The sequence below is a fragment of the Bos grunniens genome, chromosome 18 (assembly GCF_055505025.1).
Source record: "Bos grunniens cultivar Pamir isolate PY7600 chromosome 18, Bosgru_T2T1.0, whole genome shotgun sequence".
NCBI lineage: Eukaryota > Metazoa > Chordata > Mammalia > Artiodactyla > Bovidae > Bos > Bos grunniens.
In genome coordinates this window covers 54,519,917-54,542,624 of record NC_141182.1, presented here as the reverse complement: position 1 = coordinate 54,542,624, position 22,708 = coordinate 54,519,917, and the positions used below count along the sequence as shown (strand labels likewise).

General features: G+C 56.5%; 1 protein-coding gene across 5 annotated transcripts; it reads left to right on the top strand.

Moving 5' to 3' along the window:
• The first annotated feature begins 13,584 nt into the window (after nt 1-13,584).
• On the top strand, nt 13,585-22,698 carry BBC3 (BCL2 binding component 3). 5 transcript variants are annotated; one of them, XM_086353308.1, is made up of 4 exons: nt 13,585-13,725; nt 17,646-17,934; nt 19,371-19,561; nt 21,583-22,698. In XM_086353308.1, the coding sequence occupies exons 2-4, from the start codon at nt 17,661-17,663 to the stop codon at nt 21,697-21,699; spliced, it is 582 nt and encodes a 193-aa protein (XP_086209434.1). In that variant the 5' UTR covers nt 13,585-13,725; nt 17,646-17,660; the 3' UTR covers nt 21,700-22,698. The 5 variants fall into 5 exon arrangements, with proteins under 5 accessions (XP_086209434.1, XP_086209433.1, XP_086209435.1 ...); XM_086353307.1 differs by lacking the exon at nt 13,585-13,725 and adding an exon at nt 14,650-14,933; XM_086353309.1 differs by lacking the exons at nt 13,585-13,725; nt 21,583-22,698 and adding exons at nt 14,650-14,933; nt 20,038-20,366.
• The last annotated feature ends 10 nt before the right edge of the window (nt 22,699-22,708 follow it).

The following is a 22,708-nucleotide window of genomic DNA, read 5'->3' as shown; positions in this document are numbered from 1 at the left end:
CCAACTAAGACTCAGTGCAGCCAAATAAATACTTTACAAAAAAGGGAAGCAAGGAAGCCCTCCTTGGCAGGGTCAGCCTTGAGGAGCACCTGACCTAGTCTGCGGTCAAGCAGGACAACCCACGCCAGTTTTCTTGCTTGGAGAATCCCATGGACAGAGGAGCCTGGTGGGCTAGAACCAATGGGGTCGCAAGAGTCGGACACAATTGAAGCAACTGAGAACACATGCTCCGCATACATGTGAGCCCCAAAAGATATGCCACGAATCAGAATGTTCATAGCAGCTTTTACATAATAGACCCTCTTAGGGGCTGATTTGTATCACCGCAAAATGTGTATCTTGAAGTCTTAACCCCCACCTCAGGACCCCAGCGTGTGACCTCACTGAGACAGATTACGTGTCTCTCAGCTCTTTGCCGAGGTAGTTAAGTGAATATGAGATCACTTAATATGACTGGTATTCTTATAAGAAAAGCAGATTAGGGGAACTTCACAGCTATCTAGTGGTTAAGACTTGGCACGTCCAATGCAGGGAGTGTGGGTTCAATACTTGGTAGGGGATCTAAGATCCCACATGCCCTGTGCTGAGGCCAAAAAAATGAATGAGAAGAGGTTAAGACACACACAGAGAAGACCACTGGAACCCACAGAGAGAAAGTGGCCCTCTACCAACCAAGAGAGGCCTCAGAAGAAATCAACCCCACCGGGACCTGGATCTCAGACATCCAGATGTCTGAGAACTCTGAAAAAATAAGTATCTGTTGTTTAGGCCATCCAGTCTGTGCTATTTTCTTCTGGCAGCCCTAAGTAGACTAACCCAATCCCAAACCGGAAGCAACTCAAACGCCTGTCAGGGAAGGGGATAGTCACACTGTGGTGTTTTCCCACCAGGGAATACTATACGAAAACGAAAACGGGGACATCCCCGGTGGTCCAGTGGTTAAGGTTCTGCGCTTTCAATGCAGGGGTTGTGAGTTCGATCCCTGGCCAGGGAAATAAGATCCCACGTGCAGCGAGGCGCAGCCAAAAAGGAAACAGAAAACAAACGGCCTCCGATGATGCACAGCGACATGATGAATGGCACAGACATGAAGCCGAGCGACAAGAGCCAGACAGACAACAAGGGGCACACATGCATGGTGCCGTTTGTCTGAAGTTCTGGAAAAGGCAACACTAATCTCTGCTGTTAGCATTCAGGATAATGGTTCCCCCGGGGGAAGTGACTAGAGGGGGTCTGAGGGAAGCTCCTAGGGGTAATGTCTGTGTCTTGCATCCCCCATCTCGGACCCTGGGCAGAGTGTACGCATTACATGGAGTTTCACGTGTGGGATTTGTGAGCCTTACAAAAGTATGGAAGTTATGCCTCAGTTGAAGCAACGTTTTAAAGCATTTTAAAAGTAAAATTTGAAAGTTCAAAAAATAATCGTAAACAATACTTGGTGTTTAACATGAAATGGAGTTACGTCCTAGTATTAGTACACAGGTAATAACAGAAGGCCTGAACGTCTGTAGAAAATTGGGACAGCCTGCAGGGTACTTCCGCGGTGCGAGTTTCTCACTCGCCACCAGGGGGCGGTGTGGCGCATTCCGCTCCGCTTTCCACCCCAGACGCATTCATTCAACAAATAGTCCTTGAACCATGAAACCTGCTTTGCGGAGGAGCCTTGATCTGTTTTTTTTTTTTCCCAATTTGTGAAATGGAAAGTCGAAGGTACAGTTATGTCCCTGCCGCCATGGCGGTGACTTTCAACTAAAGAAAACAGACTGTAACTAGCTAAACAAATGAATATGTAAAAGGAGAGCTGTGGAGCAAAATAAGGCAGAGTGAGGGGACAAAGATGGTCCTGGAAGGCTTCTTGGGGAAGGCGATTTCAGTAGAGATCAGAGTGAAACGTGGGGGCAAGCCAAGTGAATAGTGCCGTGTCCCGGGTGAAGAGAGGGAATATGGTGGCTCCATTCCCAGCTGTAAGATAGAAAGGGAGGCTGAGGTAGGCCCATCCAGGCCCAGTAAGAGGCACTGGGAGGCATATTCCCTGACACAAGCTGCGCAGGCAGAGCTACAGACAAGACAGAGCTCCTATGAGCCTGGGGAAGCAAGGAGGCAACCAGGGAGTCCTACCTGGAGGAGTCCTCGCAAGACTCAAACCTTGTGTTGTGGTCCCTGAAAAGAATTTTCAGACAGGAGGCAGAACAAGAGGAGAATAGAATTTATCAGAGTGGGAGACACTTAGAACAGCGGGCCAGCTCAAGGGAGCGCGATAAGGAATATGGGTCATTTGCCTGTTTTTATAACCAGGGAACGAAAGAATGGGCTAGACAGCTTGCGAGTCCTTTGCTGATTGGATGAGGTATGTATACTTTCCTTATATGGGGAAGAAGCACAGGACAGATACCTTTAGACAAAAAGGGCTCAGATATTCTGCATCAGCTGCAACCTGGAGGGAAAGGCAGGAAGGGTCTGCTGCTTTCCGTTCCTGCGTTCTGAGGCCCTTTGGGCTTATCTTGTTCTTTTGCCCTCTGGCCACGACACCTTGTAGGCCCTCTGAGGTGACTGAATATTTGTTTTATCAGGATTGTTTTAAGATCGTGTCTCTGTAGCCCCAGGCCTTAAAGAGAGTCTGTGTGTGCCTGCTAAGTCGCTTCAGTCGTGTCTGACTCTTTGTGACCCTGTGAACCGTGGCTCTCGAGGCTCCTCTGTCCGTGGGATTCTCCAGGCAAGAATACTGGAGTGCGTTGCCATGCACTCCTCCAGGAGATCTTCCCAACCCAGGAATCGAACCTGCATCTCTTATGCACTGGCAGATGGGTTCTTTACCACTAGCACCACCTGGGAAGCCCCAAAAGGAGTCTGTACTAACATATGTCTTTCTTGCCGCTGAGTTTTGTTTTTTGTTTGTTTGTTTTGTCTTGTCGTGTTGCATGAGGAATCTTAGTTCCCGGACCAGAGATCGAACCCACATCCCCCTGCATTGATGCATTGGAAGCATGGCAATCCAATGCACTGACCATTGGACCGCCAGTGAAGTCTCTCTGTGGTTCTCTTTTGTTCCTCAGCAATTCATTCCCAAGTCCTGGTGAAAATGGTACTCTTGCAATCTCCATTTTATAAAGCAGGATACCAAAACCCGGAGTCCTTGTGAGCTGTTTAAGGTCATACATCCAGCTGGGATTTGAACCCAAAGCTATCCTTCTAATTCCTAGAGCCCACACTAACACCTCTATAATAAGTGTTTGTAATTACTAGTTGTGCTTAGACAAGATACTTGCCTCGGTTTCCACGTATGTAAAATGGTGCTAATGATGGCAGGCTGTGAGGATTAAATAAGATGATACAGTTAAAATGCTGAGAACAGTTCCAGACACACACTCTATGTGTAGGCTATTATTGTTATTATCCATCAAATCCACACATAGCTACTGAGTAAATCATGTAGATTCTACTTTCAAAATAAAATCTCAATAAATCCAGAACGCTACACTGGCCCCCTCCACCTCTGGCTTCTCAGGATGGTCAGAAGGATTTAACCAGGACGGGTGTTAACGTGGTGAGTTGTCACCGAGTTTGGCACATAGTAGGTGCACAGAATGTGGGAATTACCATTATAATGATATTATTATCATCCTGGTCTTTTTATCCTTCCAGATGCTCAGGACAAACCCTCTAAATTCCTCTTTCCCACACATCCACACCCAGTGCCTCGGCAAATCCTATCGGCTCCACGTTCAGCCTGACTCCACAGGACCCACTCTGGTCCAATCTCCACCATCCCAACCTGTCGCATCCTCCCGGGGCTCTCTGCTCGCTCCGCCCACAACCCTACAACCTGTTTCCCATTTGGCCGCCAGGGGGCGCCTTAAGAACGACGTCAGCTCACCTCCCGTCTCTGCTGGGAACTCTCCAGTGGCTGCCACCTGACGCCGAGTAAAAAGTAAAGTCCTCACCACGATCTAATCTTGTATGGACTTCACCCTCTCTCTTTACTCACGCCCTTCCAGCCCCACAGACGCTCCTGTTTCTTCTGGACATGTCCACTCTTGCCTTAGGACCTTTGTACCTGCCTTTCCCTCTGCAGGGGCACCTCCTTTGGGCTCTTCCTTCCAGTATCACTTTCTCTGGAAGATCTTCCCTGGTCACTGTGGTGATTAAGACCACTCTCAACACTCTCGGTCCACCTTCCCTGCTTCTTTTATCTACTTTGAGACTCACTTTGTATTGTTAATTTTATTATCCATTGCCTATCTCCTCCAGATTAGAGTATCAGCCCCAGGAAGGCAGGGGTTTTTGTCTGTTTTCTTCACTCCTGTGTCCCCAGCGCCTGTAACAGTGCCTGGCATAGAAAGTCAAATCTTTGCTGAATATACGAATAAATGAAGGACTTCCCTGGTGGTCCAGTGGTTAAGACTTAACCTTCCAACGTTGCGGAAGGGGGGGGGGGGTTCTGTCCCAGGTCGGGGAGCCAGGAGCCCACATGCCTGGCAGCCAAGAGCCAAGACATAAAACAGAAGCAGTACTGTAGCAAATTCAATAAAGACTTTAAAAATGGCCCACATCAAAAAAAAATCTTAAAAACAAAAAGAAGAAATGACCGCAGACATCTGGGTGATTACTAGCATTCCCTTCTCACATGTGAACCTCTAAAGGGCTCCATTCACCCTTTATGACCCTATATGTGACCTCAGGCGGCCGACCTCAAGGCTCTGACCTCAGTTTCCCAGTTGTAAATGAGATAGAAAATTGTCTCTGTCTCCTGGGGTTGCTGTGAGGATGAAATGGATTCCTATTTGCCACACTCGTGAGCTGGTGACATCGTTAACTGCAAAGGTTGGGTTTTTACGCCGGAGCCTGCGCTTCCTCCTTTCGCCGCTCGGAGGCAGCAGGCGCCCAGCGGATTCACCGGCTCGGCCCGCGCGGGATGAGGAACGGGGGCAACTCCGGCGGAGGAAGCTGATGAAATCCAAGCCAACTTGCAGTGAGCTCATCCCGCCCGGGCGCCTCCGGAAGCCACGGGGCCTCCGGGGCTCTGCCTGGCCCGAGCGATAAAACTCCAGTGCTGAACCAGGGAGGGAAGTCCTTCCTGAAGTCTGCCCTGCGTGGGGCCTGCTGGCTGAAGCCTGCCTGGGTTTGCGGGGAGGGGCGAGGGTGAAGTAGCAAATGGTCGGTCCTCGGGCTTCCGCAGAATGAAAAGTGAATTCTGAGCTTGGTGTGGGAGTGAGAGAGAAAGGGGACGGGGAAGGGAGGGAGGCAGAGCCAAGACGTGGGAAGACGCAAAGATGGGGAGACTGAGGCAGAGGAGGGGGAGACAGAGAGCCCGAGAAAGTCTCAGGAGGGACAGAGACAGGAAGAGAGAGATGGGGGGAGAGAGAGATCAAGGAGAGACAGAGGTAGGGGAGAGACAGGGAGAGACAGAGCTGGGGAGGTGGGAGACAGAGACAAAAAGAGAAAGAGACAAACGAGGACACACACATAGGGAGAAACAAACGGGGAAGACAGAGGCGGAGAGAGTCCTAGCGAGTGGCCGAGATGGGGAAGGAGAGGGAGAGGGAGTCAGTGCTGCAGAGACCGAGGTGAGTTTGGGGAGCGGTGGGGTGAGGGCGATCCGGGAGGGGCACTCGGGGTTAGGGTCGCCTGCAGGGGCGGGCCCTGCGGGATATAGGCGGGGCCCCTCCCTACCCCCCCCCATCCCCACCACGGCGGCGGCGGCGGCGGCCGAGTTCCGAGTTACCAAGTTACCGCAGGATTCGGAAGCTTCTCACTGGCGAGGCCGCAGCCAATCAGAGAGCAGCGTCGCTGTTCTCGGGCAGGAGGCCTGGAGATGCACCTTCCCCCGACACCCAGCGAAGCACGCGGCCACACAGTCACAGTGGCTCACACACTTACCCTGTCCCAGGGACACGCAGCATCGCCTGCCCCCTATACGCACACAATCACAGAGACACACATCGTGTCATACACACGCGGCCCCAGGAACACGCAGAGACACACAGCATCGCAGACGCACAAAATCTCAGGGACACACTCGCAGTTCCAGGACACACAGCACTGCCCAGATCCACAATCACAATGACACACAACATTACCCTAACACACAGCACACTGAAACCCAGTGTTGCCCAGACCCATGCATTCTTCACGACTTAGACCCTAGAGCACACAATATAAGTGGCACACACAATGCCAGAGGTCATGGCACACACATTATCGCAGTGATACACACAATCACAATGACTCATTCAATCACAGTGACACAAGACTGCACAGACACACAACCTTATTAACAAAGGCACAGTCCCATGGACACACACCACACTGACAAACACAATCACAACGACACACAAAATCAGGACACACAGCACTGCACTGATGTACATACTCTCAGTAACACACAGTCCGACAGACTCACAACATTTCCAGTACAATGACAAGAGTGTCCTGCTATACACAGCATTGTCCAAACATACCCATTAGCAGTGACAGGCACACACATTTTCCCCTTGCCACACAGCAAAGCACTCAGGCACACACTATCACAGTGACGCAAACATACCACACAAAATCTCACAATTCCACTGAGGCACAGAGTGGCCTAGATAATCCCAAGGATGTGAAGTTTTGTGCACACACACAACCATGATGGTACACACACACAATTCCACCGTCACAGACGCATTGCAGACACAATCATAGTGATGCAACCACACAGTGTTACACTGTTGCATACAACGACAGCACGTCCACAAACATTTCTGCTAATGCACAACAGCACTCAATGCGTATCCAATCCCACTGTCACACCAACACAACCACAGGGACATACATCATCTCATCTATGCACACCAGGAAGTTGCACAAAACAGCACATGAACACAAACACACAGATACACCATCACACTCACACACAGCATGCCCAAATAGCACACTGACACACAATCGCAGAGTCAGAGCCATCCCGTGGGACAAATGCCATCATACAACATCATCCCTCTGACACACACCATCAACTGATACACAACAGTACACTGACACAGTCCCACACCACAACTTTACACAAACACAGCTCAGATAAGTCAACCCCTGGACACACAGCACAGTAGCCCAGCAGACTGACAGAGAACTCTCCAGTACACAAACCACACAGTCACGCAAATACACAGTCTCACACACACACACACACACACAGGCACTCATCCCTGCCCTTGCCCCAATAGGATGTGTGTGATGTGGGATGCTTGGGGGAAGGGGGAATGCTAAGTGGGCTTGTGTATGTATGTGTGTGCTTGTGTGTATGTGTGTATGTGTGTGTGTGCTTATGCCTCCCTCTCCTGGCCCTTCCCCGGGGGCGGGGCCGTGCGGCAGCCGCTGTTACCGGGTAAACTTCCCCGCCCCCCCCCCAGCGCGGCCATTAGTCACCCCCCCCAGGATGATGTCATCGCCTCATTCTGGAGGCTGAGTAATCCTCGACTCCACCCCCCACCCCCCCAGGTACCAGGGTAGGGGCGGGCCGCACCTGGACTCAACCCGCGTCTGGAGCTGGGGGCTCGGCTGCTTGGGTCTCCTGGGGGTGAGGACTGAGGAATCTGAGCCTCTCTGGAGTAGCCTGGGCGCTCACATCAGGGTCCCTTGAGGCTGCAGGCTCGCAGTCCCGGATCCCTGGTGGCCAACTAAAAGCACTGGGAGACAGGATCTACCAGACCTAGGGTCCTGGGCATCCCAGGACCCCAGGACCTGGAAAGGACCCCCTGGACACTGTGAGGGGCTGGGTCACTTCGCCAGGTGTCTGGAGGAGGGGGAGTCTCTGTGACACTTGGGGCTTAGACTCCTGGGTTCCTGGCATGTGCGTGGTGGGGGAAGGGGGGAGGTTGAGTGCCAGGGAGCAGAGGGCGTGGCTGTGGGGTCAGATGTTGGCGACCTAGGAGATCAACAAGCTAGACCCTGGGGGAAATGACTCGGAGGGGAGGCGAGCTCGTAGTCTACCCCTTGGGGCTGGGCAGGTGGTACTCTGGATGAACTGGACACCTGAGGATCTGGTAACTGGTGTACCTGTGGGGTCTCCCAGCATCAGTACGGTGAGGCGCCAGGATGCCCAGGGACTCTGAGCCATCTCGTTGCCTGAGAGCCCAAAGACCAGAGTCCCTGCTTCCTGTGGGGGTGGGGAGCTCAGTTCTAACTTTCTCAGAAGCAGCCCTGCCTGGGTTCCCTTCTGGGGGCATCCTGAATGCTTCTTTCCAGGGGCTGGGAAACTAGCATCCCTTGGTGGGGGGTTCATATCTTCGTTGTCACAGGACAGGGCATGCCTGAGTCCTTTGGGGAGAAGGGGAGACCCCTATTTTTATGGGATCTTTTTCTGGGAGAGATTCCCCAGCCCCTGTTTTTTTTAAAAAGTCAAGATGCCTAAATCCTGTTTGGGGAGGGTCTGGGGGGTTTATGTGCAGACAACCAGCTCCTATCTTTGCGGGGTCAGGATGCCCAGGTCTCCCTCTGAGAAGGGGAGGCTTGCTCCCTGTTTCCACAAGGCCGCCTCCAGCGTGCCGTCCTGGGGAGGGACGGGATGCGCGGCCCCTATTTCCAACCCATCCCAAGTGCCCATCCTCGTCAGGGAGTGCGAGTACGGGGCGGGCCGGCGGGGGGGCGGGGAGGGAGAGCGGCAGTGCCCAGCCCGGGCCTCACCCCAGCCGGCCGCAGGCTTGCAGGCAGTGAGCCCGGCAGCTCCCCAGGGCCCGCCTCCCCGCCCCCCGCGCCGAGGGCTCCCCCAGATCCGGGCGGGCAGGCGCGCGGGCGCGTCGGCGGCCAATGAGCGCGCTCGCCGTCTCCGGGAGCCGGGCCGGCTCTGCCCGCCTGGCATTGGGCACGCGGTGGGCAGCGGCGGGCGGGGCCTGGGGGCTCCTCGCGCCTGGTTGGGCCAGGCTTGTTGCTGGGTAACGGGGCGGCGAGTTTCCCCTGGCAACGGCGGCGGGTACCGCTCACTGGCTGGCCGGGAAGGAGGGGGGGCGCGGGCACGGGCAGGCCCCGCAGACCCCAGCAACAGCGCGCGGCCCCCGCCCCGCCGGGGAGCGGTAACCTTCACACGCGCCGGCCGCTCGGACCCTGCGGACACCGACGCCCCCGCCCAGCCCCCACCCGGCTCCAGTCCAGCCCCGGGGCCTGGGAGGCCGGCCGCACCGAGGGGACCCAGGAGGCCCCCCTCCCTACCGCGGAAAGCCAGGACTCACAGCCTGCTCTGAAAAGTTAAGTCCTTCCCAACTCCCTCTCCGGTGCTGAGAAATCTTCCCCGGAACGGCATTCAAGATACCGGGGCAGGTTGCGGGTCCGCAGTAAACTAGCTGGGACGTTGTTTTTCTTCACCCAGCACTTCACATGGAGCCCAGCACTGCCCGACACGATACTGTCCTACCTGCGTTACAAATCGGAACTCATTTATTAATCTTCACATTGAAGTTGGGGTCCTATGGCGATCGTCTTTGTACACGTGGGGAAACTGAGGCGCAGAAGGAGGAAGCTACTTCCTCAAGGTCATCGTTTGAACCTAGGCAGCCTGGATCCAAAATCTGGATGGTGTATATCTTCACTGTGTTGACTGTCCCTTTGAGAGGCATTAATAGTCCAAATGAGGGACTTCCCGGGTGGCTCAGTGGCTAAGACTCTGCACTCCCAATGCAGGAGGCCCAGGTTCAAGCCCTGGTCTGGTTGGGGTGCTAGATCTCACATGCTACAACTAAAGACCCAGTGCCCCCAAATAAATAAAGAAAACATTCAAAATGAGAAACTGTGCCAGCCAGTGAAACACACTAATGGCTGGCCCACAGGCCAGACTTGAAACCCCTTCCCCAACCTGAGGGTCTTAGCAGGAAGACCTTGTCTGAATTCTCAGAATCAATAGCTCCCCCACACAGAAATGATGTGTGAAGGACTCATTAGAGCCCAGTGCGTTATTTTTACTGACCTTACTCAGAAGAATCCTCTGAGGTAGGGACCTGTGCTGTCCCAACTCACAGGGGAGGAAATTAATCGAGGAACAGAGATGGGACCACTTGCCCAGGGTCACACAGCCCGAAGGTGGCAGAGCTGGAGATTCTAGGTCAGGCCATCAAGTCCACAGAGCATCAGCTCCTTGGTGAGATTCTGTGCATTCTTGGGGGAGGGGGGAAATGAGCTTCAGTTATGGAGATTCTGGTGACTTTCTTTTAGCCAGTGGTTCTCAATGATTTTTGCCTCCCCCAGGTGATTCCCACGTGACACTAGTGGTAAAGAACCTGCCTGCCAATGAAGGAGATGTAAGAGACGAGGGTTCAGTCCCTGGGTCGGGAAGATCCCCCGGAGGAGGGCATGGCGACCCACTTCAGTATTCATGCCTGGAGAGTCCCATGGACAGAAGAGCCTGGCGGGCTACAGTCCATAGGGTTGCAAAGAGTCGGACACAACTGAAGCGACTTAGCATGCATGTGGGTGATATTAAGCAGTGTTTGCAGACTTTTTTAATTTTGGCAGACATTTTTGATTGTCACAAAGGGAGAGGCTGCTACTGGCCTCCAGGGGATAGAGGTCAGGGTGAATGCTAAATATCCTACAAAGCACCAGACAGTCCCCACAACAAAGAGTCATCCGACCTCACGTGTCAGTAGAGAGGAGATTAACAGACTGCTCTAGGGACTTCCCTGGCGGTCCAGTGGTTAGGACTCTGCGCCTCCACTGCAGGGGGCATGGGTTCCATCCCTGGTCTGGGAACTAAGATCCTGTGTGCCAGTGGGCCGAAAAGCAGAACTTTGCTCTCTGCCAAGCCTGACCTCCCCCACCCTCAGCCAACCCATCCCTGACCCCTCTTATTTTCTCTCCACCTGGTCTCTTTCCAACTCCCTCCACTCCCCTGGTCTGGGTCTTCCTGTCTCTGTTTGTATCTCTGTTTGCCTCTGTTGCTCGTCCTCTGTCAAAGGTATTGGTGACCCCTCAGAGCTTCAGAACCCTCTGTCCCCTCTCCAGGGGAGCAGGGACCAGAGGCAGGTTTGGAGGGAATGGTTCTTCAGAAAATTAGAGGAGGGAGTCCCTGGGTCCCTCAGAAGACCTGCTGGGGTGGTGGGGGGCGGAAATTTAGTCTGGAAAGTGGAGGTTGGGACTTATCCCTCCTTGGGCCCTTAGGATGCGGGTCTCAAAAAGGCAGCCCTTCAGCCAGTCACAATTTTTTTTTCCCCCATATAGGGTTTTTAAATTTTATTTATTTTTTTAGTTTTGGCTATGCTGGGTCTTTGTTGCTATACAGACTTTCTCCAGTTACGGTGAGCAGGAGGAGCCGCTAGTTTCAGTGCTCAGGCTTCTCCTTACAGTGGCTTCTCTCATTGCGCAGCACAGGCTCTATGCGCATCAGCTTCGGCAGTTGCGGCTCCAAGGCTCTAGGGCACGAGCTCAGTAGTTGTGGCGCACAGGCTTAGTTGCCCCGCAGCATGTCAGATCTTCCTAGACCAGGAATCGAACCAGTGTCCCCTGCATTGCAAGACAGATTCTTAACCACTGGACTGCCAGGCAAGCCTGCTCATATAGTTTCTAATTTTGACTTTGTAGGCCTCCAAAAAACACATATTTTTTCCACTTAGCCACAGTCCCCACCATGCCCTGTTGTCTTACACTGGACTCATTTCTCTCATTTATTTCTTGATGGTCTTGAGTTTGAGACCCTCCGGTCTGGTGGGTGAGAGGATACCAGAATTTGGAACAGGATCTGGACTAGATTGTGGGAAGGGTCCTGACTGGTGCCACTGCTTGTGGCCTGGTAGATTCTTGGCCTTCTCCTCTCCCACCCTTACTCACCAAGCCAGATTCCTTCACCCTCATTTTCTTCTCAGAAGAACATTCCAGCACATCTGACCTCCTGGTGTCCAGCCAGAGACAAGGCAGCTTTAGGGCACTGGCCAGTGGATAAGAAGTCCAGGCTGGTCTATGAGCCTTTCTCCCGATTGCATCACTGCCAGGTCCAGAGCAAACATTGACAATAATTAGTTATACTAGTGATACAGTGTGTGTGCACACGTGCCAAGTCACTTCAGTCGTGTCTGATTCTTTGTGAACCCGTGGACTATAGCCTGCCAGGTTCTTCCCTCCATGAGATTCTCCAGGCGAGAACACTGGAGTGGGCTGCCATGACCTCCTCCAGGGGACCTTCCCAACCCAGGGATCAAACCCATGTCTCTTACATCACCTGCATTGGCAGGTGGATTCTTTACCACTAGCATCACCTGGAAACCTCCCTGGAGTTAACATTTATTAGGCACTTACACCTGTGAGTATATACACATGCACATACATACGAGACACTGTGCTCACTGACTTCCACGCATGATCTCATTTAATAAATGTCTACAGCAGCATTTCTAAAACGCCTTTAAGTTCCATCCAGAGGCAGCAATACATCCATTTTCTTTGTGACTTGGGATGTAACCGCTATAATAAAATTTTCACAAAAACAATATTTTCCTTTGACTTCAACATTTTTAAAATGGGATCATTTTGTTTTGTTTTGAGTCTGGTCAAGAGCCACTAAAGTTGCAGGCAGAAGGGATTAACTATAAAGGGGCACAAGGGGGGATTTCCCTGGTGTGCTCTCAATGCAGGGGACCTGGATTCGACCCTTGGTCAGGGAACTAGATCCCACATGTGGCAACTAAGAGTTTGCCTGCAGCAACCCACATGCCACAACAAAGGCTCACATGCCACAATCAAAGATCCTGTGTGCCGCAACTAAGACCTTACACAGCCAAATAAATACATAAATAAAATATCAAAAAATAAAACAGGGGGAGCACAAGAGAAGTCTTGCGGAGGGCGACAGACAGGGTCCAAATCTGGATGTGGTGATGTGCAACAGTGTCCATTTGTCCCAACTCCCCAAACTATACACGTAAAAAGAGTAAATGTTATGATATGTAAATACATCTCAGTGAACTCAGAATAAGATCCACACCAGTGATTTCACAATACATGGTTCACACACATGGGTCATGACCCACAGCTTGGAAGGGGAATTCCCTGATGATCTGGTCCAGTGGTTAGGACTACACTGTTTTCACTGCCAAGGACCCAAGTCCAATCCCTGGTCAGGGAACTAAGATCCCACAAGCTGGGTGGCACAGCCAAAATAAATAAATAAAAATAAATTGAAAAAAAGAAAAGAAAAATAAAACACACTGGAAGAAAGAAAGGAAGGAAAGGTCAATGAATGAATGATTGAATGAATGAAGGAAAGGAAGCAGAGAGGGAGGGTGAACTGGTCCCCAGTATTTGAAGGAGGGAGATCACATGTGAGACCTGCCTTCTCTGCTCTTGGGAAATCGAAGCATCTGGCCAAACTTGAGAACCTGGACAACCCCCTGAGAACCCCCCTTTGCTGGGCACTCAGAGGCCCCTTGCCCTCTGATGATGCCGTGGGGTTTGGGGGGTGATGCAAAGGGAATGGAGGGTGCAGGGGAGACAGAGCCCCAGAGCCTTTAGACACCACCTTGCGTCACCTCACCACATCAGAGTGGGGGAAGGAGTGACGAAGGGAGACTGAGAAAGGAAAGGGAACTGAAAGGCAGAAAACCCCGGGTGAGAGCCACTGCAGAGGCTGCCCGGGCATGTCCCGTGCCAGCTGCCCGGGGCTTTCTTCTCCCCCTGGGTCCCCCACCAGATTCGTGGTGAGTGCGGACAGGTGCACATGCTTCCGGAGCGTGTCCCAGCAGTGGGCCACTTAGGAACCTGTCACAGGTGTGACTTTGTGACTGTCTGTTGGGGGAGTCCGTCTTTTTATGTCTAGCTTGATCTGTGTCCGGGAGGGTCAATTTCTGACAGTTTTCATGTGTCAGCTATGAGTTGCTGGGGGTGTGTTTGTGTGTGAGCTGCTGGAGGTGTGTCCCTGTAGGTGTTTCTACACACTATAGATCAAGCAGTGTGTCCAGGTGTCCCAGTGACAGGTGTCGTGTGTGTGTGTGTGTGTGTGTGTGTCCTGCTCTATCAGGAAGTTTCTGTGTGCCGACAAGACAAGCTCTTAGTGGGTGTGTGTGTTGTGGGTACCTAAACAGAGCTTGTGAACAGGATTGGTTTGTGAGCCTAGGTGTGCTCAGCGGTGCGGGTGTTTGTGCAACTTCTGTGTCTGTGACACTGCGTCCCAGTGAGACTGGTAGGAAGTCATGTTACGTATGTATTTGTGCCTGAATGGGAGAGTGCCTCGTCAGTGTGTGAGTTTGTGTGTCCACGCCCCTGTCCAGGGAGTGTATCTGGCGTGTCTGCGAGTGGGCTTGGCCCCGTGGCCCTGACAGCACGTGACTTTATGTACCCTGGAGCGCCAGACGGTCAGCCCGCATACACGTCTCGGGGTGTGTGTCTGTGGGTCCCAGTCAGTGTGTCAGTGTGTCAGTGTGTGTGTGTGTCCAGCTGTCCCGCCCGCCTGGACAGCCGATCGGCGCGCCTCCGCCCCCAGGCCCAAGCCTTGCCCCGCCCCCGGCTGCAGGGAAACCCCCCGCGCCGAGGTAGGGGGCGCGGCGCGCGCCTGCAAGTCCCGACTTGTCCGCGGCGGGCGGGCGGGCGGGCCCGGCCGTGGCGTCACTCGGGGGCGGGGCGTGGGACCCGCCAGGCGGGGGCGGGGCGGGGCGGGGCGGCCTCCGAGAGGACCCGGGATCAGCCGGGCGGCCTGAGACGCGGCGCGAGCCACATGCGAGCGGGCGCCTAGCGGCGGCGGCAGCAACAGCGATAGTAGCAGCAGCAAGCAGTAGCAGCAGCAGCAGCAGCAGCAGCAGCAGCAGCGTCCAGGACGCGAACGCGCCTGAGGTTCGAGGAGCAGCTGCGGCAGCAACAGCAACAGCCACTGCAGTTAGAGCGGCAGCAGCCGCAGCGAGCGGCGCTCGGCGGGCGCGCCCTCCTGAAGGAAGCCGCCCGCCCCCCATCACCATCCCCTCCGGCGTGTTCATGCCCCCGGGGTGAGTGTGCGCACCCCGAGTCCCCGCCAGCCGCGATTGGCCAGGCCGGGTGGGCTCCCTGGAGGAGGTGGCGGGAGTGCACTCGGATAGACAGTGCGGGGGCAGGGCGCGCTGCGTCCCCACACCGGGCTCCCCTCTCCCCCTGCCCTCCCCACCCTCCACGAGGCTGGGGTCCCTGGGCGGGAGGCACTGAGGGTCCAAGAGCGCAGGTGCCTCCGCGGTCCGGCGGGTTTGTTTACAAACAATGGGGTGCGGGCTCGGCAGCGCCCCCTGGTGGCCAGTGCGGGCCCGGGGAAGTAAGTCGCCCCGGACTGCCCCGGCCCCTGCAGTCCCGGAGGGGCGGGGGGTGGGGGTGGGGGGGACGGCGTGGAGGGGCAGCCACACCCCGGGCGCGCGCCCGCTGGGGGCGGCGACAGGGGGCGGCTCGCGGGCCGTGGAGTCTGCGGCTCCTGCGGGCGGGGGCTGCGCCCCAGCAACAGCCGGTTATTGGCCCCGCGCTCGCCTGGCGGGCGGGGCGGGCGCACGTGGCGGCGGCGGCGTGGGGGGTGGGGGGACTGTGACAGCGCAGGGGGGCGTCTGGGCCCGCCGTGGGAGCGCGCGTGTGCGGGGTGGTGGATCTGCAGGTGTCTCGCCTGGGTGTGTGCGCGTGTCTGGCTCCGAGTTTGTGCTGGGGTCTGCAGGGAGTGGTTGTGCCAGTCCCGGGGCATGTTGGGACTGTGGCCCCGTCGGGGTGTGCGGCGCCGTCCCCCTGTGTGTGTGAGGGGGTTCTCTCCGTGTGTGCTGCCGCGCCTGAGGGGTGGGCGCTCTGTTGATGTGTGGTGTACTTGTGTGTGTTCTCTCTGAGAGTTGTCTGTGTGTGCTGTTTGGGGGTGAGTCTGTGGCTCCTGGTTGCCTGCTTGCGCTATAGTGTGTGTGCGCGTTGCCTGAGTGAGCTGTTTGTGTGTTTACGTGTGCGTCTTGCCCGACGGGCTGTGTTTGTGAGTGCTTGTGTGTCTTGTCAGTGTGGACTGTATCTGTGTCTATCTCCAGGGCATCTGGCTCAGCTCAGCGTTTGCGGATGTCTGTTTTCTGTCCAGGTGTCTGTGTGAGTTCTGCGTCGTGTGTGTGTGTGTGTGTGTGTGTGTATGGTGGGGGGTTGTCTCAGTCTGTGTTTGGCTTGTGTGTCTGGCATCGCGTCTGGGAATTGAGGAGCTAGGCTCTGTGGGGTCTGAGTAGAAAGTCAGTAGATGCTGCTGGCAGCCTCTTGTACAGGGATGTGTCTGAGCCCGTGTGTGTGTGTGTGTGTGTGTGTGTGTGTGTGTGTGTTGTGAGAGAGAGAGAGTGTGTGTGTTGAGTCTGAGGGGCTTGTCTCTGTGATCGGCTGGCTCGTGTGTGTCATGTGGGCTGTGTGTGTGTAGTGTTTATGTCAGTCACGTGAGACCAGTGTTTTCTGAGGGTGCTTCAGGTGTGCGCCCTGCCAGGCCAGTGTGGGATTAGCTGTAGTGTGTGTGCGCGCGTGTGTCCAGGGCTGACAGTTGGTAATGGTGTTTGGAGGTTCGGGGAGGAGGGTAGGCTGATGTCTGCTGTTGTGTTTCCGTGTTGCTGCTGGCATGCGGTGGTTCATCCGGATCTCATGACATGTGTGCCTGCTTTACATGTGTCCCGGGACCTAAGAGTTGGTGACAAGTGGGTGTGTTGCAGTTGTACAGCTCCCTGTGTGTCCACGGAGGTCTGTTTTGTGTTGATATGTGTGTGAGTCCTGAGGGGTGTAGGTCTTATCTATTGCGGGTGCGTTACGGGGAGGGGCACGTGTGCCTGAGAAGGGACAGTGCCCTAGCTGGTATGTGTTTCTGTCTGTGCTTGTGACAGCCACATTGTGAGTCTCTGTGGCTCTGTGGGTATATTAACAGCGGGTCAGTGGGTGACATCCTGACAGTTTGCGTATCTGTGTTTTTGAGATGGGGTGTACCAGCCAGCATGCAGTGTGTGGATAGCTGTTCCGTGGTCTGTGTGTGTGTGTGTCCTGGGACCTTTCGGTGTCTTGGGGTGCAAATAGGAGGCCTGGTGGGAGGTCGGGCGGGCCAGTCCTGCTTGAGTCCTGTGTGTGCGTTGTGTACGCTCCACATACACCTCCTCTTGGTCCTGTGTGAGTCCTGGTGTTTGTTGTGGGAGCAATCGCAGTGCCTGGCTGCCCTCCGTGTGTGTGTGTGTGTGTGTGTGTGTGTGTGTGTGTGTGTGTGCGCGCGCGTGCGCGCGTGCCCATCGCTGTGTTCCAAAAGTTAACCCTGCCAGCCCAGGCCCTTTGTGAGTCCCAGGTTGGGTGAGTTTGTGTTAGGGGGCTGTCAGCCCTTATACACACACTGCTGACAGGCCCACGAGTCTGGGACCTGCGTGAGCCCCTGTCCTTGCTATGAGAACCGTCCTGTGCCTCCTCATCCCTGGTCCCTTCTGTATGCCGGTCACCATGTTGTCCCTGGTCCCTCCTGTGTGCTGGTCACCACATTTGGGGGAGGCTGTCTGGGTTGGCTGGGCCTGGGGTCAGCCTGGGGAGGGGGCTGTCTGAGGGGCCATCACACACACCTACAGCTCCCTCCATCACAGCTCTGTGTGTCGTGGACCCTCGTGGGCTGCCCCAGCCCGCCGTGCGGGCAGAAGTGGGGTACCCTGTGTACCTTGTGGGGCTCCCCCTGCACTGCCCCGCTGCTGACCGCGCCCGTCTGCCCTGTCCCGCAGGCCCCAGGGAGCGCCATGGCCCGAGCACGCCAGGAGGGCAGCTCCCCGGAGCCCGTAGAGGGCCTGGCCCGCGACGGCCCGCGCCCCTTCCCGCTCAGCCGCCTGGTGCCCTCGGCGGTGTCCTGCGGCCTCTGCGAACCCGGCCTGCCTGCTGCCCCCGCCGCCCCCGCCCTGCTGCCCGCCGCCTACCTCTGCGCCCCCACCGCCCCGCCCGCCGTCACCGCCGCCCTGGGGGCCCCCCGCTGGCCTGGGGGTCCCCGCAGCCGGCCCCGAGGCCCGCGACCCGACGGTGAGTGCCTGCCCCCAACCCGAGATGGCGGGAGCTGGGGAAAGAGAGACCCCGAGGAACCCGGGAAAGGGGAGCGAGTCGGGGGAGGTGGTGAGCCGGCGGGGCCACTGGGAGGGTGTGGCCAGTGTGGTCTTTGTGTTGCAAGAAGCAGGAAGACGGAGTGGGAGGCTGGGGGGTGGGGGGAGGCCGACTGGGAAGTCCCTCTTGGAATCGGACTGCAGTCCGCGAGCTGCAGCCCACTGCCTTTTCCGGGCCCGGGGCAACAGCTGTTTTCCAGCCCCCCACCCTCTCCAGTTCTGGGTCCCCGGGAGCCTCTTGAGGACTGCAGCTGGAAAGAGTGTGGGCAGAGGGGACTGTCACTCTCAGGACTTCGGGGAGGGGTCGAGGGTGGCCTGGTGCCTTTATCTGCATCTCTTTGACCAGGGCCCGCCCTCTCTGCAGTCAGAGAGGAGGAAGGAGGGGGAGGGTCCATTGTCTGGGGGAAAGGGTGGGGGGGGGGCGGGTCTTGGGGAGGGAAGGGTTAAAGGTCCCCTGCCTGCTGGGCTGTTAACTCCGTGGTGCCCGGCCGGCCCGCACGCTGGCAAGGGAGAGGTTGTCTCCACTCCCCTCCCCACCTGTCCCCGGAGCCCGGAGAGGTCAGGAGAGGGCAGACTTCCCTGGCCAGCGGAGGCTGGAGGAGACCCGGTTCCTAGACCAGAGTGACAGGCATGGAAACTGAGGCCCTGAGGTTAGTTCTCAGGGATCCCTCAAGCCAGGACCCGGCGTGACAGAGGGAGAAAGAGTCGTCAGAGGAACTCAGAAAATGCGTGGGGACGTCCCGCATCCTATCCTCCAGGCTCACAGGGGGCCACAGGCCGGCCTTCTGGGTTTCCAGGCCTCTGCCACATCCGGGGGTGTGGCCTCACTGTGGTTGGACACTAGAGGGCAGGAGACCTGAGGCTTGTGACTCGGGGTGTAGTCAGTCACCGTATCCCAGTGTGACCTTGGGCCACTTCCTAGGGGGAGCCTCAGTTTCCCTGTCGGTTGAGTAGAGCAGTCAAAATTTGGCAATCGTTTTGGAAGGAGCTTGGCCGGCCATGGTCCATGGGGTCGCAAAAAGAGTCGGACACGACTGAGCGACTTAAACATCAACAAACAACTTCGGTAGGATAAGAGGAAGCACTTCCAGAATAACACGGGGAGTGGGGTGGTAGCTGGCTAGACAGGTGAGCCCAGGAAGGCCCCCCCAGCACTTTTGTTCTCCCCCGGGAAGTAGGAGCTAAAACATCTAGCTCTTAAGAGGGCAAAGTGGCATCGCTCGAGATGAGGTGGGGAGCCGAAGAGAAGTCAGGCGACGGGAAAAGGGAGAAGCAAGTCCTAGCCAGCCGGCCCTCCTCCGGGCCACTGCAGGACCTTAGAGGGGTGGTGGGTGTGACCCCAGCCCCGGCTTTTCCCAGGTCCTCAGCCTTCACTCTCGCCCGCGGAGCAGCACCTGGAATCACCAGTGCCCAGCGCCCCGGGGGCCCTGGCGGGCGGCCCCACCCAAGCGGCCCCGGGAGTCCGGGGGGAGGAGGAGCAGTGGGCCCGAGAGATCGGGGCCCAGCTGCGGCGGATGGCGGACGACCTCAACGCGCTATACGAGCGGCGGGTGAGTGCTGGGGGAGGGGCAGACGGCAGGTGGGACTTCCCGCTGGGGAGGGGGCTGCGGCGGCCCAGCCAGATGTGCGGCAGCTGCTGCCCTGCGCGGCGGGGTCGCGCCGGGGACAGGCAGCTGGGAGGGGCGGCGTGGTCGCCGAGCCGCCGCCGTAGGGCCCGCGGCGCGGCCGGCACGGCCCGGCTTGAGGGCCGGGGCCGGAGCGTCCGCGAGCGCCGCTGCGCGCCCGGGGCCAGCGGCCGTGGGGACTGAGGGCGGCGCTAGGTGGAGCGGCTCATATATCCCGGGCTATTTATAGCCGATGAGTCAGCAGCGGCGGCACGGCCGCGCCCGCCCCTCCCGCCCGCCAGCGCGGCGGCTGCGGCGGCGCGCCACCCTGCTTCCCGGGGGGCTGGGGGCGGGGCCTGGGGCTCCGCCCCGCCGGAGGCCCCGCCCCCGGGGCCCACAGCCAGGCCTCTCATTACTACCAGATACTTGAAGCCTAAGGCGGTGGAACGGAGAATAACAGACACCGGGGCGCCCACCACCCAGCTCTGTCCAACCTGAACATTACAGCCACACTGCTTGCTTATTCGAGGCAAAAAACAAAAACCGGATGTTGCGAAGCCCCTTCACCCCCACCTCCCCCCCCCCCCCCCCCCCCCCCCCCCGCTTTCAAAGGAAACCTCACAGATTGGCTTGTCCCATTGGTCTGTAGGTGTTGATTCTTTTACAACACATTCACCAGGCCACAAACAATACTTAGGATTGCGAGGCGTTTCAGAGTTAATAAACGTGATCTGGTGTGTTCTCAAAGCTGCTCCCACCCGCTCAGTGTTGTGCTTGAGATACATCCACGGGCAAGGGAGCTTCAGTTCATTCATTTTCACTGCCACATAGCGTAGCATTCTGTTGGATCACCATGTAGTATCCATCTTCATTTTCTCATTGGTGGGTATTTAGGATATTCCATAAGTGTCTCAAATTTTTTAACGTAATTTAATTTTATTGTTATTTCTTTTGGCTGTTCCAAAAAATGCGTATCTCCAGGCACACACATGTCTCCACAGTAGATACCTGGGTGGTCTGCCAGCCCCTAGCCTTGGTAAATAATAGTTGGCTTGCTCAGCAAGGTGACTATGCCAAGTGGCACTCCACAGTGGGACGGTGGCATTTCTGCCAATCTCATGTGACCCCTTGGTCACCTTCTCCTGGCTGGAAAATTCGGTGGGGACTGAGGCAGAGACAGATTGGTACCAGGCAGCACACCCCCAGGCACCCAGTAAGATTAGCATGGTTGATCTGACCTTCTTGTTCGCATCTGTAAAATGGGTTTCTTCTTCCCATCTGGTGGGGATGAGATTAGTTCCTTGGCACAGGACCTAGGCCTGCACTCAGCACAGAGTGGAGAGAACTGTAGCTCTCCATAAGTATTGAGTATTGTTGTTGATTTTTATTGGAGGGCAACTTTTTCTTGTATCTAGCTTTCTTCGTTCTCCCTTTTCTAGCATTGTGGAGCTGCGACAGTCCCGGAGGCTGCCCCCAGCCTTTATCCTGCCACTCGGGAAAGGGCTGGGGGTTTGCTTGACCCAAACATATTTCTGTACAGCTTCAGCACTGAATAGTTCCCGGTTCTTACACAGAGTGTTCTAGAATCACTGAGACAGGGGGACTCTGCTCCCTTCTGTGTGTCTCATCAGCTTTCAATGGGAGGGCAGGTGGGCTGTGGTCCAGCCTACCCCTCAAGCCTGGGTGACTTCGGTCGAGTGACTGTCTTCATCTGGAGACCAGGAACTAGGAGATCAGAGCTGATACCCACGGGCCCTATGCTGAGGGCCTCGTCCACATCCTGTCCCTCCTAGTCTCTTCCAGGCCAGGAGATGACCCAATGAACGATAATAACAGTACCGCCCTGAGCAGGTTGGTGGAGGGTCTATGCCTCCTGCCTCGCTGCCCTTCAGCCTGACCCCCTTGCGCGCCCCACCCACCTGTCCGGCTCTAGCCCGTCTAACTTCCTGTCTGCTCCCTTTCCCCAGAGACAAGAGGAGCGGCAGCGACACCGCCCCTCACCCTGGAGGGTCCTGTACAATCTCATCATGGGACTCCTGCCCTTTCCCGGGGGCCGAGGAGCCCCCGAGGTGGAGCCCAATTAGGTGCCTGTACCCGCCCGGTGGACGTCGGGGACCCAGGGGGGCAGGACCCTCCCAACTCCTGATGCCCTGGCCAGCGCGGGGGACTCTTTCTGCACCATGTAGCATACTGGACTACAGCCCTGCCCGACCCAGGGGCGGGCCAGGGCAGCCACTCCCGACCCAGCCCTGGCGTAGCCCCGGGGAGCACTGATGGAGACGTGGACTCCTGGGCCCCTGGCTGAGGGGCCAGGGGAGAGAGGGCTGACGGACTTGGCGTCTGAAGGCGGCGGGGACCAAGGGGGCAGGGCCTGAGCTGCTTCCCTCTGCTGCCCACCACCATCTCAGGAAAGGCTGCTGGTGCTGGCTGCCCATTCCAGCTGCAGCGGTGACACTGGGGAGCGGGGGTCTCTCCCCCCGGCGCTCCTTCACTTTGGGCCTGGCCTCAGGCCCCTGGTGCTTCCCCCCCTCCTCCTGGGGAGGGGGCCCATGAAGAGCAAATGAGCCAAACGTGACCACTAGCTTCCTGGAGCCAGAGAGTGGGGTGCGTCCTGACGGGTGCCCCGGCCCAGCGCCCAGCCATCTTCCCTGAGCCAGCCGGTAGGTGGTGGGCATGCCTGCCTCACCTTCATCTGGGGGTGGGTGGCCAGGAGGGGCCCAGACTGTGAATCCTGTGCTCTGCCCGTGACCACCCCCCGCTCCCCCCCATCAATCCCATTGCATAGGTTTAGAGAGAGCACGCGTGACCACTGGCATTCATTTGGGGGGTGGGATATTTTGGCGGAAGCCACCCCAGCCTTAGTCCCCAGGGCGAAGCGCTGGGGGAAGACGGGGAGTCAGGGAGGGGGGGAAAATCTCAGAAGAGGGAGGAGTCTGGGAGTGGGGAGGGATGGCCCAGCCTGTAAAATACTGTATATGCGCTGCTGTAGATACCGGAATGAATTTTCTGTACATGTTTGGTTAATTTTTTTTGTACATGATTTTTGTATGTTTCCTTTTCAATAAAATCAGATTGGAACAGTGGATACTCTTG